Source organism: Leucopleurus acutus (assembly GCF_964270905.1).
Source record: "Leucopleurus acutus genome assembly, chromosome: 16".
Lineage (NCBI taxonomy): Eukaryota > Metazoa > Chordata > Mammalia > Artiodactyla > Delphinidae > Leucopleurus > Leucopleurus acutus.
Window position 1 is genome coordinate 55,192,703 of NC_139158.1, and position 26,178 is coordinate 55,218,880.

The 26,178-nt window shown below is 41.4% G+C and overlaps 1 protein-coding gene across 3 annotated transcripts in view; it reads right to left on the reverse strand.

The window, feature by feature from the left end:
- Nucleotides 1–12,843: 12,843 nt before the first annotated feature.
- The window catches only part of SHLD1 (shieldin complex subunit 1), a 97,253-nt gene continuing 83,918 nt past the window's right edge, over nucleotides 12,844–26,178 (reverse strand). For 2 of the 3 annotated variants that reach the window (XM_082856737.1, XM_082856738.1), the window contains exon 3: nucleotides 12,844–14,401. In XM_082856737.1, the coding sequence (XP_082712863.1) occupies nucleotides 13,959–14,401 (443 nt within the window). In that variant the 3' untranslated portion in view covers nucleotides 12,844–13,958. Of the gene's footprint in view, nucleotides 14,402–19,505; nucleotides 19,656–26,178 lie in introns of those variants that run through there. The other variant, XM_082856739.1, reaches the window with a different exon arrangement.

Genomic DNA, 26,178 nt, shown 5'->3' on the forward strand with positions numbered 1-26,178 from the left:
AGGATCTATGGAAGATAAAAGAACACTCAGAGAATTCACCGTGGTGTTGTTCTTCAAGACATGAGGTCCCCAGCCAGTCCTTTTTCTTCTTTCCATCTTTAAGAGTCCTTCAGAGTAGGATTGTCTGTCGAATTCTTTCCATGGCATTTGGCTGTTTTTAGAGGGGAGGAGCCAGGAAAAATGAGTCTATATCATCTTCTCCTGGAACTGGTAGCTGCCTCAGGATTTTGAGCAAATGTGTTTGTTTAAGCCACTGTATTAGCTGCTGACTGCTGCTGTAATAAATTACCACAACCTTAGTGGCTTAAAACAACATAAATATATTATCTTGGGGCTGCATTCCTTCCAGAGGCTCTGGAGAGAATCCATTCTTTGCCTTTCCAAAGAATGCTATCTGTGGTCCCCTTCCAGCAATGGCATCACTTTGACCTCTGCTTCCATCATCACATCTCCTTCTCTGACTCTCAAACTCCTGCCTCCCCTATATAAGGACACTTGTGATGATATCAGCTCTACCTGGACAATCCAGGATGACCTTTTCATTTCAAGATCCTTAACTGAATCATACCAGTCATATCTGCAAAGTCCTTTTTGCCACATAAGGTAACATATTCCCAGGTTTCAGGGATTAGGTCATGGACATCTTTGGGGACCAGTCTTCTGTTTGTTACAAAGCTAATAGATGTAATTTTGGATATAGATTCCCCAGCTCCCCAGCTCTTCTTCACAGAGGCAGCAAGAGTTATGTTTCTTCTGCATGTCTCCAAAGATATTTTACGCATCCACAAACATTTCTCTTTTGCCTCCATTTCCCCCACACAAATGGTAATTTGCTGCATAGACTCTTTTTCTCCTTGCTTTTGTTTTCCAGTTAATAATAGAGTTTGGAGATCTTTCTACATCAGAATAAAAAGAACTTCCTCATTCTTTTACAGCTGCATAGTGGTCCATAATGTGGATATGCCATAATCTATCTAACCACTCCTTACTATGGGACATTAAAGGCTCCGCTAGGATTTGAGGGGGTGACTAACAATGGCCTTACTTTCAAGGGGGGAGGGTGCTAGTCACAGTCATGGCTGAAAGGGGCTTCAACTGAGCAGCAGTAGGGTAGAGGCCAGATTAGAAAGGGATGATGAACTAGTGAGCACAGAACATTACTGCCATTCTTACAAATTCACAATTTCACTGTGCTCTATAATTTACAAAGGGCTTTCAGGCATGTTTTATATTAAGATATGTTGAATATTCATTAACGTATGAGAGCCTCATAAAGACTTTGAGACATAACAATCACCTATTATCTACAATTTGCAGATAAGTAAATTCATGCCCAGAGAGGTTAAGTGACATGCTTGGGGGTGAACAGCAGCAGAGCCATCTCAGGGTCTTCTCTGTTTCCAAATTCCAGCAACTTGTGTCTTAGCTATTTCCTTGGTCCAGAAGATGGAAGCAAAGGGAAGAAGAGGAGCTGGACAGAGCTAATATCATTAAATGAAGGGTTTTTTTTTTTTTTTTGCTGTGTGTGTGTGTGTGTGTGTGTGTGTGTGTGTGTGTGTGTGTGTGTAATTCTTTTTTTTTAAGATAAAGGAAACCTGGAAATACATGATGGAAAAGTGAGAGGAAATGGGAGAAGGCTGAGGATACAAGACAGTGGGGAGAGAATGTGAAAAATCACAGGAGGGTTAGGCACTGCATCCTTGCTGCCAGGAGTTCTTGAACCAGAGCATCTGAGAATTCCACACCTTATATCCAAATGGGCCACACACCTTCTAGAGAGTCAGTGGGGCAAGCATTAATCAGGATCCCAGGGGTATCTGGCAAATGTAACCAGAACGCTTTCACAGCTCGAATACACATGAACTACATTCTCATAAAATAATAAAGTGTGCTTAAGGCATCTGACATTAAGCTGCAAATGCTGAAGGAGGCTGAGGAAAAAATAACAGTGACAGAGGGGTCCTGAGTCTTGTGTCTTCTGTGAATGCACTACCCAGAGAGACAGCAGTTGGAAAGGATTCACTTGGGTGGATTTGTAGAATTCTTGCTTCAGCTGCTGGTAAAACCACTTTCTCCAATGCACAGCTTTCAGGTATTTAAGAAAAAAGCAATGAGAGAATAAGGCCAGTGGGTTGCAAGCAGGTAAGCAGGCTTGAGTCTGGTCCACAAGCCTATTTCCTGAGAGAATCATTTATCCCAAAGGGGCTGTCATTTGGGTCTCCTTAACATGGACTTTCTCCACCCAAGCAAGAAACTGGCATAGGTCGCCACAGAAACGACTGTGCAGAGGTAGCCCAAGCCCAAAAGGGACAGTTTGGGTTTTCTGAACACTGTGTTTTTCTGGTAAATGAACCATGAGAGCTGATCAGCTCTGGAAGGTCTAAAATCATGGCCCATGGACCAATAACATTCAGGGATGTGGCCATAGAGTTCTGTCAGCATGAGTGGGAATTTCTCGACCCTGTTCAGAAGAAGTTGTACTGGGATGTGATGATGGAGAACTATAGTAACTTGGTCTCAGTGGGCCATTCCATTTATAAGCCAGACACAATTGTTTTATTGGAGCCAGGGAAAGAACCCTGGATGGTTGTGAGGGAAGAAACAAGAAGCTGGAGTACAGATTTGTATTCAAGTTATAAAATAATCAGCGATAGAAAAACTTTTATATCTGGAACATGTTCATCTCTTTCTGCATCAGAGAATTCATAGTGGTGAGAAACTCTATGAAGATGAAGAATGTGGGAAGGCCTTTAGTTATGCCTCAAACCTTGCTCAACACGGAAGAGTTCATATTGGAGCAGACAGCCAGGACTCCAAGATGGCATCAGTCGTACCACTGAAGGAGAAGTTCCTGGATGTCAAATTAGGGGAGCTGCCACACTGGATACTAATGCAGGATTTCATCCCTAAATACATTGCTGGAGCATTTCAAAGAGGTTATTACCAGTATTACCACAGTATTTTAACATGAAGAAGGGGAGTGTTGCTGGGCTTTCTATGGTGCTGGCAGCTTACTGCTTTTCAACTACTGCCATTCTTACAAGGAAATTAAACATGTGAGTTCCCTGGCGGTCCCACGGTTAGGACTCCACACTTTCACTGGCTAGGGCCTGAGTTCGATCTCTGCTCATGGAACTAAGATCCCAGATTTTGGGGTCTTGGTTCCCCAGCTGGGGGTCAAATCTGAGCCCCTGTGGTGGGAGTGCCAGTCCTGGCCGCTGGACCACCAGAGAATTCCTGGCCCCAGGGAATATTAATTGGCGTGAGCTCTCCCAGAGGTCCCCATCTCGGCACCAAGACCCAGCTCCACCCAACAGCCTGCAAGCTCCAGTGCAGGACGCCTCATGCCAAACAACCAGCAAGACAAGAACACAGCCCCACCCATCACCCATCAGCCTAAAGTTGTACTAAGCTCACGGACACCTCAAAACACACCCCTTGACATGGCCCTGCGCACCAGAGGGACAAGACCCAGCTCCACCCACCAGAGCACAGGCACCAATCCCTCCCACCAGGAAGCCTACATAAGCCCTTGGACCAATCTCACCCACTGGGGGCAGAGACCAGAAGCAAGAGGAACTATGACCCTGCAGCCTGCAGAAGGGAGACCACAAACACAGTAAATTAGACAAAATGAGATGACAGAGGAATATGCTGCAGATGAAGGAATAAGGTAAAAAGAAAAGAAATCTTCCATAAACATGAGTAGCCAAATGACTACCACTGAAGAGGGCACACTCTACATTCCTGACCATGACCTTTGCCTGGCAGCCCTGAATCCTCTCATGTCCTAATGGAAAATTAACAATAAAAGATGACTGGTTAAAAAAAAAAAAAAGGATCTCTCAGCAACTTTCAAGTATGTAATACAGTAGTATTAACTCTGCTCACCATGTTGTATGTTACATCTCCATGACTTATTTTATAATTGGAAATTTGTAGCTTTTGACTACCTTCACCCATTTAACCCACTGCCTCTGGCAATCATCAATATGTTCTCTATCTATGGCTCTGGTCTCACTTTTGGGTTTTTTTTTTGGATTTCACATATAAGTGAGATCATACAGTATTGGTATTTGTCTTTCTCTGCCTGACTTCACTTAGTGTGATGCCCTCAAGATCCATCCATGTTGTCACAAATGGCAGGATTTCCTTCTTTTTATGACTAATATTTGACTGTATATATGCCACATTTTAAAAAACCCATTCATCTCTTGATGAACTCTTGTTGTTTCCATGTCTTGGCTTTGTGGGTGGTGCTGCATTGAACAGTGGGTTATAGATATATTTTCAAGATAGGGATTTTGTTTCCTTTGGATGGATACCAAGACGTGGAACTGCTGGGTTATATAGTAGTTCTAGTTTTAATTTTTTGAGGAAGCTCCTCACTGTTTTCCATGGTGGCTGCACTAATTTGCATTCCCTCTGGCAGTACATAAGGGTTCCCTTTTTTCCACGTCCTTGCCAACACTTGTTATTTCTTGTCTTTTTGATAATAGCCATTCTTACAGGTGTGAGGTGATATTTTATTGTAGTTTTGATTTGCATTTCCCTGATGATTAGTGATGTTGAGCACCTTTTCCTGTACCTGTTGGCCATTTGTATGTCTTCTTTGGAAAAATGTCTATTCAGATCCTCTCTCCATTTTTTAATTGGGTTGTTTGTTTAATTTTCTATTAAGTTGTATACATTTTAAAAAATATATTGTGGATGGTAAGTCAACTATACTCCAGTATAAAGTAAAAATTAAAAACAAAAAACAAAAAACATGGGCTTTCTCTGAATGTAAACTTGCTCATAGAGATTGTGCTCTCTGACAGATAGGGAAAGTGGTTTTCCCCTGGAAAAGAAAGTAGAGTCTGAGAGAGTCAGCCACTGCAAAGTAACCTGGGAGAATGGGAATAGAGAGAGGAAAGGAATAAAAAAATGTTTTGAGTAAAAATGCAGACAAAAGCAAACTGGCTTGTCATTTACTTGGATGTACACAAACCAACATGTGAATGAAATTGATCATATCTGCTTCATCTTGCTTCCACTGAAGTATTTTAAAGTAAATTACAACCATCAAAATGTTTTACTGCTGAATCCTTCAGTACACATCTCTAAACAATACAGACATTTCCTACATTTTATTTTATAAATATAAATAAGTATTGCTGTTTGCCAGCCTGGACGTGCTAGGCATGGGTGAACAAGATAGAGCTCATGTTCCTTTGGTGGGGGTGGGAGATGGAGAGGTGGGAAGAGACTTAAACCATGTACCACATCGTTACATTTGTTTGGTGTAATCAAGTTATGAAGGTGATGCTCTGTGCTGTATCCATCACCTATGGAAGGTAGCCCCTCCCATAAGGGAAGGTGGGAGGGAGTGGTCCCAGAAGGCTTCTCTGAGGAAGGTACACTGTGGGTGGCCCTGGGGTGGGAGGAAGGTCAGCATTCTGGAGCAGGGAGCAGAGAAGGATAGCTTGGGGTTAGGTATGAGCTCTGACACCACCTCCACTACCTATTAGTTCTCTGTGCCTCTGTTTCCCCATCTGTAAAATTGGGCCAGTAGCAGGGGTGTTTGAAATGATGGTTGACACTTATTAAGGAATCCACAGTCCTACCCAAAACCTGTTGGTTAAGGAGATGGCATGTTGAGCAACTGAGAAGCCACTGTGACTGCAGCAAAGAGAGTAAGGGTGAAGCCCTGGGATGGGCAGGACCAACTGCTAGACCAAGGGCAGCGAGAAGCATGGAAGGCAAGTGGCAAGGTTGGGTCTATATTTTTAATTTTTCAGTTATTTATTTCATTGCAAAGGTAATACATGCTTTCATTTTGGATTGCCATGTCCCCACACCTTTGTTAACACTTCACGGGATTGATCTTTTCAATTTCTTACCAATCATATATATTCTAAAATGGCAACACTTTTTAAAAACTGCGTTTCTTTTTTTTTTTGCTCACTGCTGTGGCCTCTCCCATTGCGGAGCACAGGCTCCAGACGCACAGGCTCAGCGGCCATGGCTCACGGGCCTAGCCGCTCCGTGGCATGTGGGATCTTCCCAGACCGGGGCACGAACCTGTGTCCCCTGCATCAGCAGGCAGACTCTCAACCACTGCGCCACCAGGGAAGCCCCAAAACTGCATTTCTTTTTTCTTGGCTGCATTGCGTCTTCATTGCTGTGCACAGGCTTTCTCTAGTTGCAGCAAGCAGGGACTACTCTTTGTTGCAGGTGTGGGCTTCTCATTGCAGTGGCTTCTCTTGTTGTGGAGCGTGAGCTCTAGGCGTGCGGGCTTCAGTAGTTGCCCTGCATGGGCTTCAGCAGTTCTGGCGCACAGGCTCTAGAGCTCAGGCTCAGTAGTTGTGGCTCACAGTCTTAGTTGCTCTGTGGAATGTGGGATCTTCCCAGACCAGGGATGGAACCTGTGTCCCCTGCATTGGCAGGTGGATTCTTAACCACTGTGCCACCAGGGAAGTCCCTAAAAACTGCACTTCTGTGATAACTTACATCAAGCGGCTATTCGTACTGTCCCCTGAGAAAAAAATGCACAACGTAACAGTTGCGAGTTATGTTTTATTCAGGGAACTTACTGAGGACTATAGCCTGGGAAGGCAGCCTCCCAGATAGCTCTGGGGAACTGTTCCAAAGAGCTAAGGGAGGAGCCAGGATATATAGGAGTTTTTGCTGAAAAACACAAGCAAAACATGTAGTTGAACATCAAAAGATTACTGCTAATCCCCAAAACCAGACATTTCAAGTTAATGATTTTAGTGCTTTAGTATGGGAAGATGCAAGAGTCTGGGCTCATTGAAATTATTCCTTTGATATGCACCTTAACTATGAAGGGCCAGCATCTAGTTTTTCTCTGTACTGAGTTCCCCTCAGGGTGCACCATCAGGGCAGCTGCCTTGGCTGAGGGCGTGATGGCTGCAACAGTCATTGTTTACTGAAATGCCAGGCAATGCTTTTTGCCCACAATATTTACTAACAATTTGCATTTCTTCTGTGAAGTACCTGTTCATACTCTTAGTTCATCTTTCTATTCATTTGCCATTTTAGCATTTATTTACAGAAACTCTTCATATATTACAACATTAAACTCTTGTTTGTTAATATCTGAGCAAATTTTTTCTCAAGTCTGTCTCTTGTCTTTCAACCTTTCTTTCCTTCTTTTTTAAATAAACTTTTTTTTCTATTATTAAGATTTCATACATAGAAAAGTAGAAAGACTAGTGAATCTCCATATACTCATTACCTAGATGTGGTAACTGATAACATTTTGTCATATTTGTTTCATTATCTTGTTTCTGATAAAGTATTTTAAGTATTATAATTTTTTAATTTAATAAAAAATTATAGACATTAAGACATTTACCCTAAATCCTCCAGTATACATCTCTATTTTTTTTTACAAAACCATAATACAATTATAACATATTTATGATATCTTTCAAAGTTTTTTACTTTTATGTAGTCATAACTGTCAGTCTTTCATTGTTTTGCATTGCTATCTGTTTTAGGAAGTGCTTTCTCATGCAAAGATTATTAAAAAACTTATCTTTATTGTCATCTGCAATTCTATAGAGGTTTTTTTTTTTTGCACTTAGATCTTTAATCATCTGGACTTTATTTTTGTGTATATTGTGAGGTGGAGATCTCACCATTTATAGAATATTTAGGTGATTCAACATTTACCAGCGTTTTGAAATGTTGCCCTTAACACAGACTAAATTCCCATGGGGACTTCCCTGGTGGTCCAGTGGTTAAGAATCTGCCTTCCAGTGCAGGGCATGCGGGTTCGATCCCTGGTTAGGGAACTAAGATCCCACATGCCAAGGGACAACTAAGCCCACGTGCCACAACTACTGAGACCGTGTGCTCTGGTGCCTGCATGCCACAACTAGAGAGAAGCCCGTGAGCTGCAACTAGAGAAGCTTGTGCACCGCAACAAAGAGCCCGTGCACCACAACGGAAGGATGCCACATGCTGCAACCAAGACCCAATGCAGCCAAATAAATTAATTAATTTTAAAAACTTCCATGAATATGGAAACTTATCTTAATTTTGCTTAAAATCTTCAAGTCCCACTGTCTTTAGAATAAAATTCTAATTCCTCATCTGGGCTTAAAAGGCCTCCCCCTGCTTACGAAACTCATCTACCACTCTGCCCTCTGCAGACTGTGCTCTAGCCCCAGGGACCTCCTTCCATCTGGGCACTCAGAGCTCATACCAGGCTGTTTCACACTGATTTCGCACATGCCATTCCCTCTGCCTGTATGCTCCAGCCTCTGTGTGGCTGGCTCTGGGGAACCTTGCAGCTCTTAGTTCAAATGGCACTTCTTCAGAGTCCTTCTCAGACCACCCAGTCTAAGCACCCACCCCAGGCACTACTACATCCCTTTTATTGCCCCAAAGCACCTCTCACTATTTGAAGTTACCTTGCCTGTTCCGTCACCCACTAGAGGGTAAACTCCATGACAGCAGGAGACCTTCCAGGTCTGGTTCCCTGCTGTTGGGTCAAAGAAAGTAGACTTTCATCATTTTGATAGAAGTTGCCAAATTGCCCTGAGAAAAGCTTTGCCACTTTACTTTCCCCTTGATAGTCAATCAGACCACTTGTCTCTCTGTACTCTTGCCAGAAGTAGAGTCCTTCCAACTTTTTACCACCTCCAAAATACAAAAATCAAGAAACAAAATCAGACAAACCCAAAACAACTAAGGGTATCTTATTTAAATAAATTAAAATTTAACCTCATAAATTGCAGTTCTTCGTGTTTGAGTATGGTTGTTATGCTTACTAGCCATTTATATATACTTTTTTCTTAACTATCAGTTCATATCCTTTGTCAGGTTTTTCATTTGGCTTATTTCTAATAATTTGTAAGAATTCTGTTTATTAAAAAAGTCTCTTTATTACATGTGTTCCCAGTATTTTTCCTCATTTTGATCTTGTTTATGACCTTAAATATTTTTTGCCTGCGAATTTTAATATTTCTAAAAAGTCAAATTTATCACATTTTTCCTTTAGGATTTTCAGGTTTTGTGCCCTTCTTAGAAAGATCTTCTCTATTCCAAGATATCTAGATAGCTCTTTCCATATATGTATATGTATACACTCATTTTTTATTCTAACATTTTTATGATTTTATTTTTAAATTTTGAAATCTTTAATCCATCTGGAATTCATTTTGATATCAGGAGTGAGGTGAAGAATCTAACCTTTTTTCCTTTCCTCCCCCAGGGTGGGGAGCCAAATGTGCTAAGACCATTTGCTAAAAAATCCACTTTTCCTCATGGATTTGAAATGCTACCTTCATCATATATTCAGTTTCCATCTACATTTATATCTATTTATGGGCTGAACTATTATTCTTCATCTATCTTTCTTTTCTAGTTGCTTTAATCACTGTAGAGTTAGAAACATTTTCACATTTGACAAGGCTAGCTCCTTCTCTTTAATTTGCTAGCTATTGATGCATATTTTGCTTTTTAAAAGGATTTGCACTGGGAATTCCCTGGTGGTCTAGTGGTTAGGACTCCACCCTTCCACTGCTGGGGTGGGGGTGCCCAGGTTCCATCCCTGGTCAGGGAAATAAGATCCCACAAGCCACATGGTATGGCTAAAAAATAAAATAAAATGATTTGCACTATGGCTGCAGGGTAAAGAGAATGGAAAAGGTGGATGTGTCTTGACCTGATGGAACTTCCTTGTAGTATTCCAGGAGAGAGATGGTAGAATAGAGACTAGAACACAGAAGTTACCATAGATTACCCCATTGTATTCCAAATTTTAGTCATTTTCCAGTATACCAGCTTTCATAATTATTGATATATCTAAATGTTACCTACACTATTATTAAGTTAATTTTTCACTACTTCAATTCATTTTAAAATTTTAAATACTTACATTAGGTGCATCCTATGTAATATCTGTAAAAGCATAGATCAGACATAGTAGTTATAATATTTTATAGTTATAAATGAATAGATAACAATGAAAATAAACATTGTCCATCTAGCACCTAAAGTTCTTTTGTGTACAACCAGTGGTTTGAGAAACGTTGATCTGAGCAAACCATTCTGATCAGTTCTTTGAAAATCTCCACTCAGCCTGGGCTAGCTGATAGTGTCTGCTGCCTGAGCGGGACGCTGGTTAACAGGTGGGTTCAATTTGCAAAAATCTTCAAGATGTTCACTTATAAACACTGTTCTGTGTGATTATAACCAATAAAAAGTTTAAAAAGTAAGTTTTTAAAAGTTTTAAAAGTATCACTGTATTGTTTTGTGCTAATTACCGGTAATAAAAGCTATTACATATATAGGTCATGCAAAGAAACAGATTAATGAAGTGAATAACAGTTACACAAACTTAAAACACTGGTAGCAGTTCTCTTCCTTAGAATTCTGAGGTTCCTGCAAGCAAATCCATCCTCCCATACATCTCTGAAATGGGTCACAGATGATATCTTAGATAGAACGTTCAGAGGATGATAAAATGTCAGTGAAGTGATCTGTAGGGCAGAATTAGACAATGATGCCAGAGGCCAGAGCCTTAATATCCTTATCTCTTAGTCTTCATTAAAGGTAAACAGTGATAAATGGAAAATGCCATCCTAACTGCATGAAGATCAAATTAAGGAGCGAGATTGCAGGGAATCAAATATTTTGTACTGACCTGTCACAAGCACTTACTCAGAAACAAGTAAACACACACCACAGTCTTTTTTTACCTTAAGGTGATTCTGGTTTTTAGACTTCTAAATACTCTGCTTTCAGAGTTTACCTTTTTTCTGAACAGCCACAGCACTGATATTAATAAAGTTTACAAATTCGCTGATATTAAAATCTCACTGCCAAACAGAAGCTGCTGCTTCCCAGCATGGAAATTCAAATAGCTTGTATCTTTTGTCCTTCAAAAACAGTATAAAATAATCTAGTTTCCTTCTGTTGGTAGCCATGGAAACTAAAGTCCAATATTTTGGTGACAGAATAATGCTAAAGACTACAGCATTCAAGGGCATCTATGGATTTGCTACACATCAATAAACAATAAAACTAGCAACTTCAAAATTCAACCTGTAGATTTTCAATTATAAGTCTCCCTGGTTTCATAATTATTGGGGGGGGCAATTGAATTGGAGAAAATGCAGATGATTGCTTGTCAGAGGAAGATCTGGAGTCTTGTTTTCTCAAGGACATTTTCATTTCCTCTTTCTTTTCTGTTAGGTCTCCTTCCAGTGGTGCCTGCCCTTCGAGGTGGATATTCTTCCTACCTCTAATCATCCCAAAGCTGGAAGCCTTACTATGTAATTCCTGACTTTTAAAAGGGCTTCTCTCTCCAGTCAAGAGTCCCTAAGAGACCTGGCCTGAGAGGGTGCCCTCATTCTTAACATACACATGTAGGCTGATCTATTTGCATAATCTGCTTTCTGGAAACCTTACAGAGTCTTATGCCAATTAAATTTCATCCAGAGTTTCTCAAAATCTAATTTTTCAGTATTTCCAGCTTCTCTCACTGTTCCCCAGTCAAGTGATAGAGCCCTTTCTGTCAGTACAATTTGTTCGAAGGACCTTCGAGAGAGGGATTAGCGCAGCGATTAGTGCGAGGCTTCTGATTACAATTTCAGGGAGCTCAGTGCAGGGAGATGTCCTTCTACCAACCAAATCTCAAACGAACATTCAGGACACAGCTGAGAAGCAGAGAACCTGCCAGCACAGGCCTGCTCAGGCTATTTAAAGCTGCGCTCCATAAAAAAGAATGAAATAATGCCATTTGCAGCAACGTGGATGGACCTAGAGATTGTCATACTGAGTGAAGTTAGACAGAGAAGGACAAATATCATATGATATCACTTATGTGTGGAATCTAAAAAAAGGGTAAGGGGACTTCCCTGGTGGCACGGTGGTTAAGAATCTGCCTGCCAATGCAGGGGACACAGGTTTGATCCCTGGTCCGGGAAGATCCCACATGCCGCAGAGCACCTAAGTCCGTGTGCCACAACTACTGAAGCCCGTGCACCTAGAGCCCATGCTCCACAACAAGAGAAGCCACCCCAATGAGAAGCCTGTGCACCGCAACGAAGAGTAGCCCCAGCTCGCCTCAACTAGAGAAAGCCCAAGTGCAGCAATGAAGACCCAACGCAGCCAAACATAAAAAAATTAAAAATAAATTAAAAATATAAAAAAAGGGTACAAATGAACTTATCTACAAAACAGAAATAGAGTTACAGATGTAGAAAACAAACTTATGGTTACCAGGGGTTAAGGGTGGGGAGGAATAAATTAGAAAATTGGGATTGACATATACACACTACTATATATAAAATAGATAACTAAAAAGGAACTACTATACAGCACAGGGAACTCTACTCAATACTCTGTAATGGCCTGTACGGGAAAAGAATCTAAAAAAGAGGGAGTATATGTATATGTATAACTGATTCACTTTGTTGTACACCTGAAACTAACACAACATTGTAAATCAACTATACTCCAATAAAAATTTTTTAAAATTAAAAATAAATAAATAAATAAAGCTGCTCCCTGGCGAAGCAAGGGAAGGACAGGGGTGAGGGGCCAGCCATTCAGAGGGTGACAGAGGGTGCTGGCAGCAGGCAGGCAGAAGACAAAAATAATGAGAGGAAGGAGTCCACTTGGGCAAAGGATTCCTTTTTCTCTTCCACCACAAATTGACAAGCTTGCATCCATCAGCCTAGCTTATCATAAGTGATCTTACACATACTTTGGTGGGTGGTACACATTTTTTTTTTTTCTCACCTTTCATGTTTACAATCTGGTGGAGATGAAAAGCCTTTTTTAAAAAAAAATGTGCGAATCTTAGCTGTTATTTTAGATGGCTCAAATGTTCCTTCCATATCCAGTTAATGTTATAAAACAGGAGCTCTGGTTTTGGAGAGGCAAAGGTATGATTAAGATGTGATGCACGTTTTGGAACCATATTTAAATCTTTGTATTATTGGGGGACATACGTTCCCAATCACATGGTCACAGTTTTACAATTTGGTAAAATTCTTATACTTGATTCAGCATAAGGCTTTGTTCCCTTCAAAAAAACTCACTGAGGGCTTCCCTGGTGGTGCAGTGGTTAAGAATCCGCCCGCCAATGCAGGGGACACAGGTTTGAGCCCTGGTCCGGGAAGATCCCACATGCCGCAGAGCACCTAAGCCCGTGCGCCACAACTACTGAGCCTGCGCTCTAGACCCCGTGAGCCACAACCACTGAGCCTGCGTGCCACAACTACTGAGGCCCGCGTGCCTAGAGCCCATGCTCCACAACAAGAGAATACAACGCAATGAGAAGCCTGCGAACCGCAACAAAGAGTAGCCCCCGCTCGCCGCAATTAGAGAAAAAACCCCATGCAGCAATGAAAGACCCAACACAGCCAAAAATAAATAAAAATAAAATAAATAAATTAAAAACAAGAAAAAAACCTCATTGAACGGAAGCCTATTCTCTTAGGTCGGCTTCTTCCAGAAGTAGAATCTGAGTCAAGGGTTCAGGTGCAAGAGATTTATTAAGGAAACGCTCCCAGGAGACACCAGTGAGTAAGAGAAGGACAGGGGAAGGAAGGAGCCAGGCAAGAGTGAGATTTCATGTGAAGCCCCAGCCTTGGCCTGATCAGGAGGAGAGCTCTGGAACTTGAATCATGCCTCAGAGCATGTCCTTCCTGGGGACAAGGAAGCTGGACTTTCAGACTCGCAAACCAGTTGGTCACCAGCCTTAGGATGGGGTGGCCATGGAGGCAATAAAACCCCCAGACACTGCTGGCTCTCCATTTGGGCTGAACTGGCTCCAGGACCAGATCACAGATGCCAGCCTTTGCCTGCAAAGCACTTAGCTGGGGGTTGGGCACACAGAGCTGGCAAGAGACCTGAGGGGTTCTGGGTGATGCACCAACAGTATCAGCCACAGGGCTACCCCCCATATGCTTGCTCTCACCACCAGGCAACAGTTATGGGTCTTTCATCAAGTTCTGCTGCAAGAGGAAATGAATAATTTCTTTTGAAAGTCCTGGGGTCAGCTTTTCATCCTCCAGAGACGCACTTCCTTCTCTGGTTGGGTAAAAGTGGGCGTCCCTGGAATGCTTCTGTAAGATGGAGCAGCCGTCCCGGTTGAAGATGACCTGTGCCATTTGAAAACTGCGGAGGGTGTACCTTTGGTTCTCCTTGCCCTTCAGTTCATTGATTTTCTGAGAAAGGCACTGGTAGACAGATGTGGAGAGTGAATTTCCAGAGGCTGGCTGTGGATGGCCAAATACTTCATAGAATGTGTCCAGAGATTTCCGAAGTCCAGCATCCTCTGCATTTGTCTCTGGTGGGCCCTTCACAGAAGGGTAAAGCCAGGAGTACTCAGAGGTCCAGGAATCATTTTGTTCAGTATTTAAGTTATTAGTGTCTGCAAGACAAAACACATTCCAATACTCAAACACATATTTTAAAATATCAGAAAGCAAGGCAGGAGCAGATGATGTTTCTTTTCAACTTAACACACTCACTATTCCTGCCAATGGACAGAATCAGCTGATTTCAGAACCTGTTCCCACTATCCTGGGATTATGCCACTTGTTTGCTCAAAGTAAGATACCTGCATGTATCAGGGGTTCTTAACCTGGGAGTCCTTATACAGAAATTCAGGGTGGCTGTGAACTAGTATGGGGGAAAAATCTTATCTTATTTTCATTAACCTCTACCTGAAATTAGGAATTTCCATCCATGATGAATGTAGGCAACAAACTTATTAGCAGCAGTACCTGTGATCCTGTTGCCAACAGATCACAGTTATTTTCATTTCATATTAGAGCTTGTTGAAGATGTTTTAAAATACCATTTATGCTTATCATTATGCTATAGAACAAACTGTGTCCCTCCAAAATTCATGTGTTGAAGGCCTAATCCTTAATGTGACTATAATTGGAGATGGGGCTTTTAGGAGGTTATTAAGGTTAAATGAGGTCATAAGGGTGTGGCCCTAATCAGATAGGACTGAAGGCCTTATAAGAAGAGGAAGAGACCCCTCTCTCTCCTTATTGCCTCCTACCACCCACCAGATGTGCAAAAAACCAAGGAAAGGCCATGTGAACATGTGAGGACACAATGAAAAAGTGATCTTCTGTAAGCCAGAAAGACAGTCCTAACCACAACATGACCATGGTGGCACCCTGATCTCAGACTTTCAGCCTCTGGAACTGTGAGAAAATACATTTCTGTTGTTTGAGCCACCCAGGTTACAGTACTTTGTTAGGGCAGCCCGAGCAGCCTAAGACACACTACTCTGAAATCACCATAGTTATTAGTTCTGACACTAGATCTTATTATGTGAGTCTTAATAAAAAAGCATTGCAGGGCTTCCCTGGTGGCGCAGTGGTTGAGAGTCCGCCTGCCGATGCAGGGGACGCGGGTTCGTGCCCCGGTCCAGGAAGATCCCACGTGCCGCGGAGTGGCTGGGCCTGTGAGCCCTGGCCACTGGGCCTGCGCGTCCGGAGCCTGTGCTCCACAACGGGAGAGGCCACAACAGTGAGAGGCCCGTGTACCACAAAACAAACAAACAAAAAAAAGCACTACATATTCTTTACAATATCATATCTTTGTTCTTTAAATATATATATGTATATTTTTTTAATTTGCAAGTTGTAGAATTCCTTATAAAACTACCAGGTTTATTCTTTAAAATTTCATACTTTAAATCAAAGTATATTTTCCTTTTTTCACTCCGATATAAGCTTTATTAAATTACTAACTTTAACTCCACACACACCCCACCCTTGCTAATTCAACAAGTAGTTATAATAAAAAATATTTGTACTTGCTAATGATGAAGAATGTTGAATGATGCAGTGGGTGAAGTTTTAGAAAAGGAGGCAGAATTTGGGGTTTTGACTCTAGTTTTACTACCAGGTAGATATGACACCTTTCTGAGCTTTGGCTTTCTCATCTACAAAACAAGAGTTTTACTAAATGATCTCTTGCCTAGAACTTCTATGGTAATACAGGGAATGGAGAAGTATAATCCAAAGCATTAGAGTATCCAAAAAAATGTGGACACACGTTCTGTGAGACACACGCAGGGCCACATGTGGACAAGCATTCATTGACTCAACACACATTTACAGAAAGGTGATGATATAAATGTAATTCATTACAAGTTGCTACAAGGTAAACAGAGGATGCTGAAGACCATGTTCTTCACCTGAGATAGTTAGACCTTAACTAGAAGAGGAGACATACTTCTAGACATCAAACAACTGGAAAATACTCACAGGATATACATAAATACACAAAGATGTGATGACATTGACTGGGGACAGTGTGGATGCAAAGGCAAATGCAGAGTAAGGGAAGGATCAGCATGTAGCAGAATTAGTGAGGAGTGCCTCTTTGGAGAAGGCTACGTGCACTCTTATTAGGAAGGGACCAGAATCAGAAACTGTGGAAACAGGAGGGTTAATGAACAAGGCCATGTGGCAAGAAGAAGCAGAAACTAAACTGCTCCATGGCTGGTTGTCATTATCCCCCTCTACCAGCTGGCTGTACCTTCAGCAGCCTAAGACCCAACCTGGAGGCAGAAGGAGAGAGAATTCACAGAGTGGCCAGACAGGCTCCTGGGACAGGCAACAGCGACCATGCTTTTTAAACAATTCAGTGGCAGGGATGGCTTCCATTACACTGGATTTCAGCAAGCCTAGTTTATGTCCCAGGCCCCTCAAGCCTAAAAAATAAAATAAAATTTTTATAACAGGAAAATAAATTTCCTTTGCTGCTGCTATGCCCAGATCTTCTGCCTAGTTCTGCCTAAGTTCCTCCCAACAAGCCCATTGCTGAACTGCAGCCTCCTGGACGGGCATAGGGTGAGGGAGGCAGAGGCTGGCCTCTTTCCAGTTCTTGTGTCAGAGAAACTGCAGGAGAGGACTTCCTGGCCACCTCACTTGGAATGCTGAGCACACTTTCCAATAGCAACTTTCTTATCCATATAGGTCAATAGGTTCTACAACGTGGAAGGTGATGTGGATAGACAGAGTGGAAAGCTGGGGATCATCTAAAGCAGAGTGATCTGTAACACAGTCTCCAAAGTCAAGCAGACCCAAGTTCAAATCCCTGCTCTGCCAAATTCAAGTTGTGCAACACTAAGTTACTTAACATCTCTGAGACTCAGTCACCTGGTGTGCAAAATGGAGACACTACCAGTTATCAGCTCATGATTCGCATGTTGTGAGAATTAGCTAAGATAATATATGCAAAGCACTTAGCCCACCTTGAAGAATGGCTGATTCCAGGCTGGTGATGGGAAAGTACAAGATGAGCCTGGACATCTCACCATTCTCTAATGCTCGAGGAATGATGGGGGCACAGCAAGGGGGAGCTGAGGCCGGCTCAAAAGGGATCCCTTGGCCAAATCTAGAACAACTTGAGCATCAAAATAATGAGAGTTAACAGATTATAACCCATTTATTAAAACAGAAAACCATGAATCCATAAAATAATTGAAAGTTTGAAGAGGAATGGGATACTTACAGCCTCAGAGTACCTCCCCATAAGATACTTATTAGTTACAAAGGGAGAAAGAATAACTTTAAATATAGTGGAGAAGTGTGGCAAATATCACCATCCACAAGTGATCTAAATGAGCACCATCAGTAACGGGACAAATCAAAATCATGTGCCACCTGACCAGGTGTAATGGGAAGACCCAGCATCACTTCTCGGATAGTCCTGCCAAAGGTGCATCACCTGAACCAATATGGGGAAGCGGCAGACAAAACCAAATCAAGAGACATTCTATGAAATAAATGGCCTGTACTCTTCAGAAGTGCCAAGTTCATGAAAACCAAGGAAAGGCTAAGCAGTTGTTCCAGACTGAAGGAGACTACAGAGACAGGACAACTAAATGCCGCACATGATTTCCTCTGGCTCCTTCTGCTCTACAGAACATTCTTGGGCCCCATGAATGGGGTCTGGGGATGAGACGGTAGTAATGTGTCACTGTTAATTTCCTGATTTTGATGGTTTCGTTGAGCTTTGTAGGAGAATGTCCTTGTTTGTAGGAAAATCAAGGATGGTGGGCAACAGGTTGGTGGCTTACTCTCAAATAATTCATGAAAAAAAATGTTACTTGTACTTGCAAGTTTTCTGAGTTTGAGATTGTTTCAAGAAAAAAAAATTAAAACAAACCTCTGGAGGAATAATTGTTAAAATTTCTTTGGGTGGCCTACTTGAACATTAAAACAAACCAAACAGTCTTAGTCCAGGGCTTGGCAAATGTACTCACCTAACGAATGTACTGCCATTAGAGAGGCGAGAGGAAAGGGGAAGGGGAAGGGTCCCACCATGGCAGGATGAGGTGTTCCTTCCCACCTTCTTCCCCACAGATGATCTGGTCCTGGGGGGTAAGGCAGGAAGCCAGAGGCTGAGAAATGTCAATGGGAAGAGTGGGAGAGAGAAGGAGAGCTCAGCAGTGACACTCCAAGTAGCAGGGCGTGTACTTATTAAGTAACTGGTCAATAATTTTGATATGCAGATTTAAAATTTTTCATCTGTGTCTCACTGTTATATTTCATTTAATTTTTGAAATTCAGTATCCACGAAAGAACCTAAAAAACTAGCCTGTCTCCTCTATTTTACATGCAAATGTCAAGCAGACAGCAGCTCATCTTCAAAGAAACCCTCCTTCCCCTTTCCAGAAGAGTAATGACAATACGCATTGAGTTATTTACTACATCAGTTCTTTTGAACACTGCCTCCAGTTCATTTCAGACTTTGATTTCCTTTTAAAATTTGCTTTACTTCTAACTACAAAGCCATCTCTCTAATTATGTGGCTGTTGTGGCCTTTTGGGCATATTAAATGTTTGGGTAAATTATTTAAATTTAAAACATTTAAGTTAAATTTAAACATTTAATATGTTTGGGTAAATTTAATCTAAAAATTCTTAAGAATTATTGTACGCTGTTCAGTTACTAGGGAATGCACTGCCATTCATGCATGCCGCACAAAGCAGGTGTCAGCACTCACTCAGCATTTACTGTGCTCCCACTGGGTGTGAAGCATGGTCCTGGTGGAGTAAATCCAACCAAGAATGAGGCTCTGAGGCATCTAGGCTGTCTTCCTCACTCCATCCTGGGAGGAAGGCATCCAAATCATTTAAAAATATTTTTATTCTAATATAAAGTAATCCATTTGTTCTCTAAGACATGAACTTTTCCGTCAGCTCTATCCTATTGCTGTTGCAGTTGAAGGGTTTTGTTTTGCTTTGATTTTTATTTATGTGTAAAGAAACCTGCTGCAATGATTTCACAGATGAGAAACAGGCAGAGAGATACAGGGGTTTAAAAAGTTGCACAGCTAGTTAGTAGTGAGGCTCACACTTGACATTGGGATCCTGATATTTCATTTCTCAGATAGTTCAAGGATCAGTTTTGGCTTTCAAACAACTCCTTATTTTTACATTGGCTCATACTATTTCTTAGCTATTTGTACCCACCATTCCCTTGACCCATCTCCAAAAAAGATAAACGTTTCATTAAAGAATTTCTAATTAACAGTTATAGTACAAATAAAAAACATTATATCATGAAAAAAATTATTTAAATTTACCCAAACATATTAAATGTTTCTTCACCAGTATACAAAGCCAATCACTTCTTTTCCTGATGCACCTACACATGGACAGAAGATGGATCTCTGATAACTTGGTCAGGTCCTGCTCAGTGGAGCATCCTCACAGCTATATTCAAACCCCACTTTATTCTACCTGTTGTTAGAGCTCAGACCTGTAGGGCTCTGGGGACTCTACTCTAGGGACAGACTGGGGACGTTATTTTGTCAGTGATTGGAAAGTGCTACTTGCATTTAGTGAGTGGGATCAAGGATGTAAACATCCTACAGTGCACAGAACAGTCCCATATATCAAAGAATCATCCTTCCCCCAAATGCCAGTAGTGCCCTCCACCCACAGAGAGCAACACTGGCTCAAAGGATTCTGGAAGGAGTGGGAAGTGAATGCTGAATCCCACTGAATTGTAATAGATTGATTTGCCTTGAGCTCCCCGAGGCACCTTTGCTACTGATCCCTGCATAGTGAATGCCCTTCTTGCTGGCACCTATTTGCACCATGCTTTCCTTCCTTCTCAGACCTTGAGATGGCTTTTTTTTTTTTTTTCTCAGTAAGGGCCCCAGTCCTAATGATTTTGGCATTATATAAATTGGGTGGAATTTCCCTTTTTATTTCAATATGCTTTCCATCATGAATAGATTTCTTTAGGATTTGCAAGAAGAGAGAAGGATGGGGCTTGATGTCACAATGCTCTTGCATGCATTGCTTCCAGGTCATCTATTCACCAGAACATCCATTTGTTAAATTTTTTTTTGACCAAGGAGAGAAGAGATAACGTATAGATATTTGAGATTCTTATAAACCTAAAACTATTTTTATATCTTGAGGAATTATAGAGGTTATTTGAGTTTAGTAATCTGAGACAGTCAATTAGCATGGAGCATTTGAGATTAATGGCTGTGTTCTGAGATTAATGCCATTGGCCATCAGAAACCCGGATATTTAGTGGGGGTTTCTTCCAGCAACTCTTCTGTGCCTACTCCTGCGGCTGATAAGTGCACAGCGGGGTTTGACCTCTGCGGCACATTTTAGCTTCCATCCTTAACAGGTTCCCTTTAAATGGGCTTGACGTTTAACTCTGCCTCCTCCAGGCAGCAGCATCAATAGCCGCCCACTCTGCCTATTTGTCCAGAGTTTCTTTTACCAGCAACTGCTAATTGGGGGGATCTGTGGCTTCAAGGCTGTACACAGCTGAAAGAAATCTACTCTAAGACAATAAAAATATGGCGAATTATCAGGATTCAAGAAAAGAAGGAACATGTGGTTTGTATGGTCTTCTATGTTGTTTGGAGGGGAAGCTGCCCCTTTCTCAGGGCACTGCATGGCACACTCCTAAGGGTGACCCTGCTGCCTTGGTTTGTCTGTTGGAGGCTCTAAGAAAAAGTCACGGGCATGAGAACAAGGTGAATGGGAGGAGGGCACACTTTGGATGCACTGACTCATCTTCTTCATGACAGCAGTCAGAGGCCTCCCAAGGTCTCTACATGGGTGAGCTACCAATTTCAGTATATTAGGGTTTGTGGTCCAAGGATGTGGGGCACCACTCTGCTAGGCTGCATCTTCCTGCTCCAGATCTCACCTACCTTTCCTTCATATCCTCTCCTATGCTTCTCATTTCTGCCTCCCCACTCCATATTTGTGGAGGAATAGAGGATTGAACAGGATCACTGGATGGACAAGAATAAGTCCTACCTCCAGCCCCATAGGCTGCAGGGTGCTGATACCTCTGCATCCTGGCTTCTTTCCTGATCCTGGAACGTATCAAGAATGTTCCCTCTTCAAAACCTTTGCACTTGCTGTTCCTCCCTGTGGAACATGTCTTTTCCACATATCTGCACAGTTGGTTTCCTTACAACCTTCAGTTCTCTGCTCAGATGTTACTTTCTCAGTGCGGCCTTCTATATTAGTCAGGATGGGCTAGGGTATACTACTTAACAAGCAAGCCCCAAATCTCATAAAACAGCAAAGGATTGTTTCTTACTACTTGCACTCTGTGTCATACTGCAAGTGGATCTGTATCATCCTTGCCCTTTCCCTGGAAGCCAGGCCACTGGGGCAGCCACTACCTCAATATTGCTTAGTGACTATAGCAGAGGGAAAAGAGCACGGTGGAGCAGTCACCAGGAGAGCTCTGTCACTTCTGTTCACATATCATTGCCAATGTTAAGTTGTATGGCCAAACCTGATTTCAAAAGAATGAGGAAGAAAAATTCTCCTGTAGGGAGAGGCAGAGATTACTGGTGAACAATAATTCAGTCTGCCATACTTTCCTTGAGCACACTATTTAAAATTACATTTCCTTCACTCCCTAGACCCTGGCTGTCCTTATCTCCCTTGTCTGCCTTATACTTTCCATATAAACCTACTAGTACCTAATAATATATGATTTGTTTGTTTATTGTCAATCTTCTCCTACTCAAGGTTTTTTGTCTCTCTTGTTACCTGGTGTATCCCCAGGGCCAGCACATGGTAGATACATTTTAAAAATTTTGATGTTTTGTTTTATTTGATGAGTTTTACTTTCAAATGCACATGTAAATGTGTGTATTACTAGGATGACCACTATTCACTAGCGTGACTGGGGTGTTTGTCCAGGAAATCCCCAGTTTGTGCCTATTGTCTCAATTAATTATTAATAGCACCCTTTTTCACTCTCAAAAGGGCCTTGGGTTACACAATCCACTGTGTGAATACATGAATCATGATAAATTACATATATAAGCTGATGCTGGAGGAGGGGGCAGATATATCTTGGTCAACAGTGAGACATTCCACCACACATACCTGGGTGGGGCAGGGGGGTTGAGTTTGATGCCAGAAATAATCCCAGTCTGTGGTATAAATAATGTACCTACAGACTTTTCTTTTTTTTTGCTAAACGTTCTGTGGATTTGTTCTACTGTACTCCAAGACCATCCTCTTTTCCTTTCTCCTCTTTTTCATACCTGGTATTTCTCCTACCCTCTTGCTGTCCAAGAACCTTTTTATTACTGCCCTGCAAGTGAAGGGCCTCAGTTCACTCTACCCCATCAGCAGCTTGCTTAGATTCCTCTTTCTGGTTTCATCTGACTGTCCCCCTCCCCTTAAGGTATAACACCAGCCCTGTTACTTACTTCCTATCTTATTAATAATGTAAAATTAATGACAAGAAAAATCAATCAGCTTAAGCCTCCTTTTGCCTGATGGTTTATACATTTTAGAATTTGCAGCTGTTCCTTTAAAGGACAAAAAAACACATACAAGGGAGCCCAAGGAGGTGTGGACATCAAGATATTTAATCCTAGTTACCACCTCAAAGGATGGATGGTCTGGTCAGGTGCTTTTGAAACCACAGTCTAGGTCTGTACTTACTTACATCTGAAAGTAAAAACTGGATGAATCACCCATGCTGTCACCTTTCATCCTAATGACGAACAGATGCAATGGGCAGAGGACAGAGACCTCTAAAAGGCAACTGCTGAGAAATAAAATGAATGCTGGAAAAATACAAAAATATGTGTGATAGGTGAACAGCCCTAAAAGTAGGTGCCCAGGGCAATTAATAAGGTCAATCTCTACTGTCTGATTCATAAGCTATCTTACTTTTACCTTGGCATTTTATGTTTTTATCTAAAGAAATTAAAATGTTCTGAAAATTACAGGGATCTATAATATCCAAGTTCACACCGCTCCAGATTGACAATTAACATATGTCATATTTGCTTCAAGTCTTCTTCCTATTAAAGAAGAATTAAACAATTAAAGTTGACATAGAAATAGAAATTCCTACATAGAAATTGATTCCTTCCAGCCCATTTTTATACCTTACATATATATGTATCCATAAGCAAGACAGAGTGTTGCTTTATGTGTGATGATCTTTTTAATCTTATTTTCAATATACAAAGTTTTGCTTTTTTTCACCCAACCTTATGATGTTTTACTTCTAGCCATTATTGATATATATATATATATATATATATATATGAATGTAGGGACAGGCTGCATTAGTTTTCATCCATTCTCTTGCTGAAGGACATGTAGGTTGTGCCTAATTTTTCACTATCACAAACAAGGCCTTAGTGAGCCCTTGAGCACTTGTGAGACTTTCTCTGGAAATACATACAGGAGTGGAATTGCTGAGTTGAAGGAAACGTGTTTTCAATTTCACTAGATCCTGCCAGATCACTCTCCAAAGTGGTTGCAGCATTTACAGTCCCACCAGCACTGTCTAGATTTTCCTGTTTCTCCACAGCTTTGCCAAACCCTGATATTGTCAGACATTTCCAGCGGTATCTCATTATTGGGTTCACATTTCCCTGGTTACTTGCATGGCTGAGCTGCTCTTCATATACTTATTGGTCACTTGAGTTTCCTTACTGTGAACTGCCTGTTCATATTCTTTACCATTTTTCTTTCTAGTTTTTTGTCTCTTTTCTATATTCTTTTTAACGGCACAGAAAATGAATTATAAAGAAAACAATATCTTTCTCTGACTTTTCTCCAATTAATCTCATGACTAGTTTTTTTCCAGTCTGAAGGGGATTAAACAAAAAAAATGTGAGGATGAAATAAAGACTTCATAAGAAGCCTCAAGTTCTGTTTTTGTTTTAATGGCAAACCTTCTAAAGCAAAACAACTCTCTTGGTGTCAGCTTATCACTACCAAAAAGTGATATTATGTTTCTACTTGATTTAATAATAAAGTCATACACCAAGCCTGATCCAGGGGCAGGGATCACATCCAGCTTACTGAGTCTCATTTTCCAGGCAAGAAAATTAAGATAGGACCAAGTCTCCAGAGTCATTTAATGCAGGGATTGGCAACTAGAACACACAAAAAGGTTAATCTGCTCATTAATTTTCTTAATTAAAATCATTTTCATGTAACTATCATTTGCCATAATGAGGATGGCTGTTGGTTTTACACGTTGGTGAGGGGTTGGTGAGGCAAGGGGTTCAAGAGCCTCCCGAGCTGATTCATAATTGACATTTAGAGACCACAGGCTTGGATCCTAGAAATGCATAACAATTCTCTTTTTTACTATGAGACTGAGGATTAGCCCAAGTTAATGGGACAGAGAACCTGACCCTTTCACAGCTGGAAAAGCCATGGGGAGTTACCTTGTTCAACTCTCTCACTTTCTGGACCAGAACTGTTTAGCTCCAGTTGGAACAAGAACTGTGGTCCCCACAGACATAGAGAATAGACTTGTTGCCAAAGGGACTGGTGGGTGGGGGAGGGATAAACTGGGAGTTTGGGGTTAGCAGATGCAAACTATTACATATAGAATGGATAACGACAAGGTCTTACTGTATAGCACAGAGAACTATATTTAATATCCTGAGATAAGCCATAACGGAAAAAATATTTTTAAAATGTATATATATATATATATGTATAACTGAATCACTTTGCTGTACAACAGAAATTAACATTGTAAATCAATTTTTTCAATTAAAAAATTGTTAGAAAAAAAGAACTGTGATCCACTGATTGTTAATAAAAAGAACTGTGATCCATTGACCCCGTCCATGTCTGGGTACGAGGAGCCCTGAGAAGGGATGACCAGGAGAGGCCATCAGACAAGGGACCTAAGCTCCTTCAGGAGCCATTGTAAATTAGGAGCTTCACAGTAACATTTAAAGCCTGTGTTTTAAAGTGTTTTTCCCCCAGGTGGTTTTTAAAATCGCATTTACATGGGATGTTTCAGCAGATTTGTTTCAAATCCTGGCCTAGATAGTAAGGAACAATTGTGAGCAGAAAAAGCAAATGATTTGGATTTGGGTTGCTATGGTAACATTACCATTTTTGAATACGGCTGTTTACTTCAGCAGCCTTGATTTAAATGTGAGCCGCTAATTAAGATGATGCTTGAAACTTTAACCTTCACTGTAAGAAAAAAGTAAGCACTTTAAAAATGATGCTTGAAGTGTTGCTGGAGACATATTTAGCAAGAAGATCATTCCCCTTTGCTGGAGAAGCAGAAACCCAATCCATTTTCCTTGAAGAAGAATGAGGGCCTACTCATAATCTGTCCAAATCCACAAGTCAGTATTTCCTAGTTTTTGTGTGTGTGTGTGGTACGCGGGCCTCTCACTGTTGTGGCCTCTCCCGTTCCGGAGCAGAGGCTCCGGACGCGCAGGCTCAGCGGCCATGGCTCACGGGCCTAGCGGCTCCGCAGCATGTGGGATCTTCCCGGACCAAGGCACGAACCCGTGTACCCTGCATCGGCAGGCGGACTCTCAAACACTGCGCCACCAGGGAAGCCCCAGTATTTCCTACTTTTAAGATTTAAAGAGGAACAGAACAGAATTCCTGTCAAAACTGAGCCAGTTCCAGTATTGACACCAGCAGTAAGACTTTCTGAGAGTGACAGACAAGGAAAGTCTGATATTTCTCTACACATAGCAGTATTTTTGTTAGACACATATTTGTGTAAACAGATTTCACTCCACATCAAATCAAAGTTAAGTACATCTATGAAGTGACAGACTGAACTGGAAACAAATACACCAGAATGTAAATATATAGCTGAGTGTTCTCCCTTCAAAGTAATCACCCTGGGGAGTGGGGGGCAAGCTCTT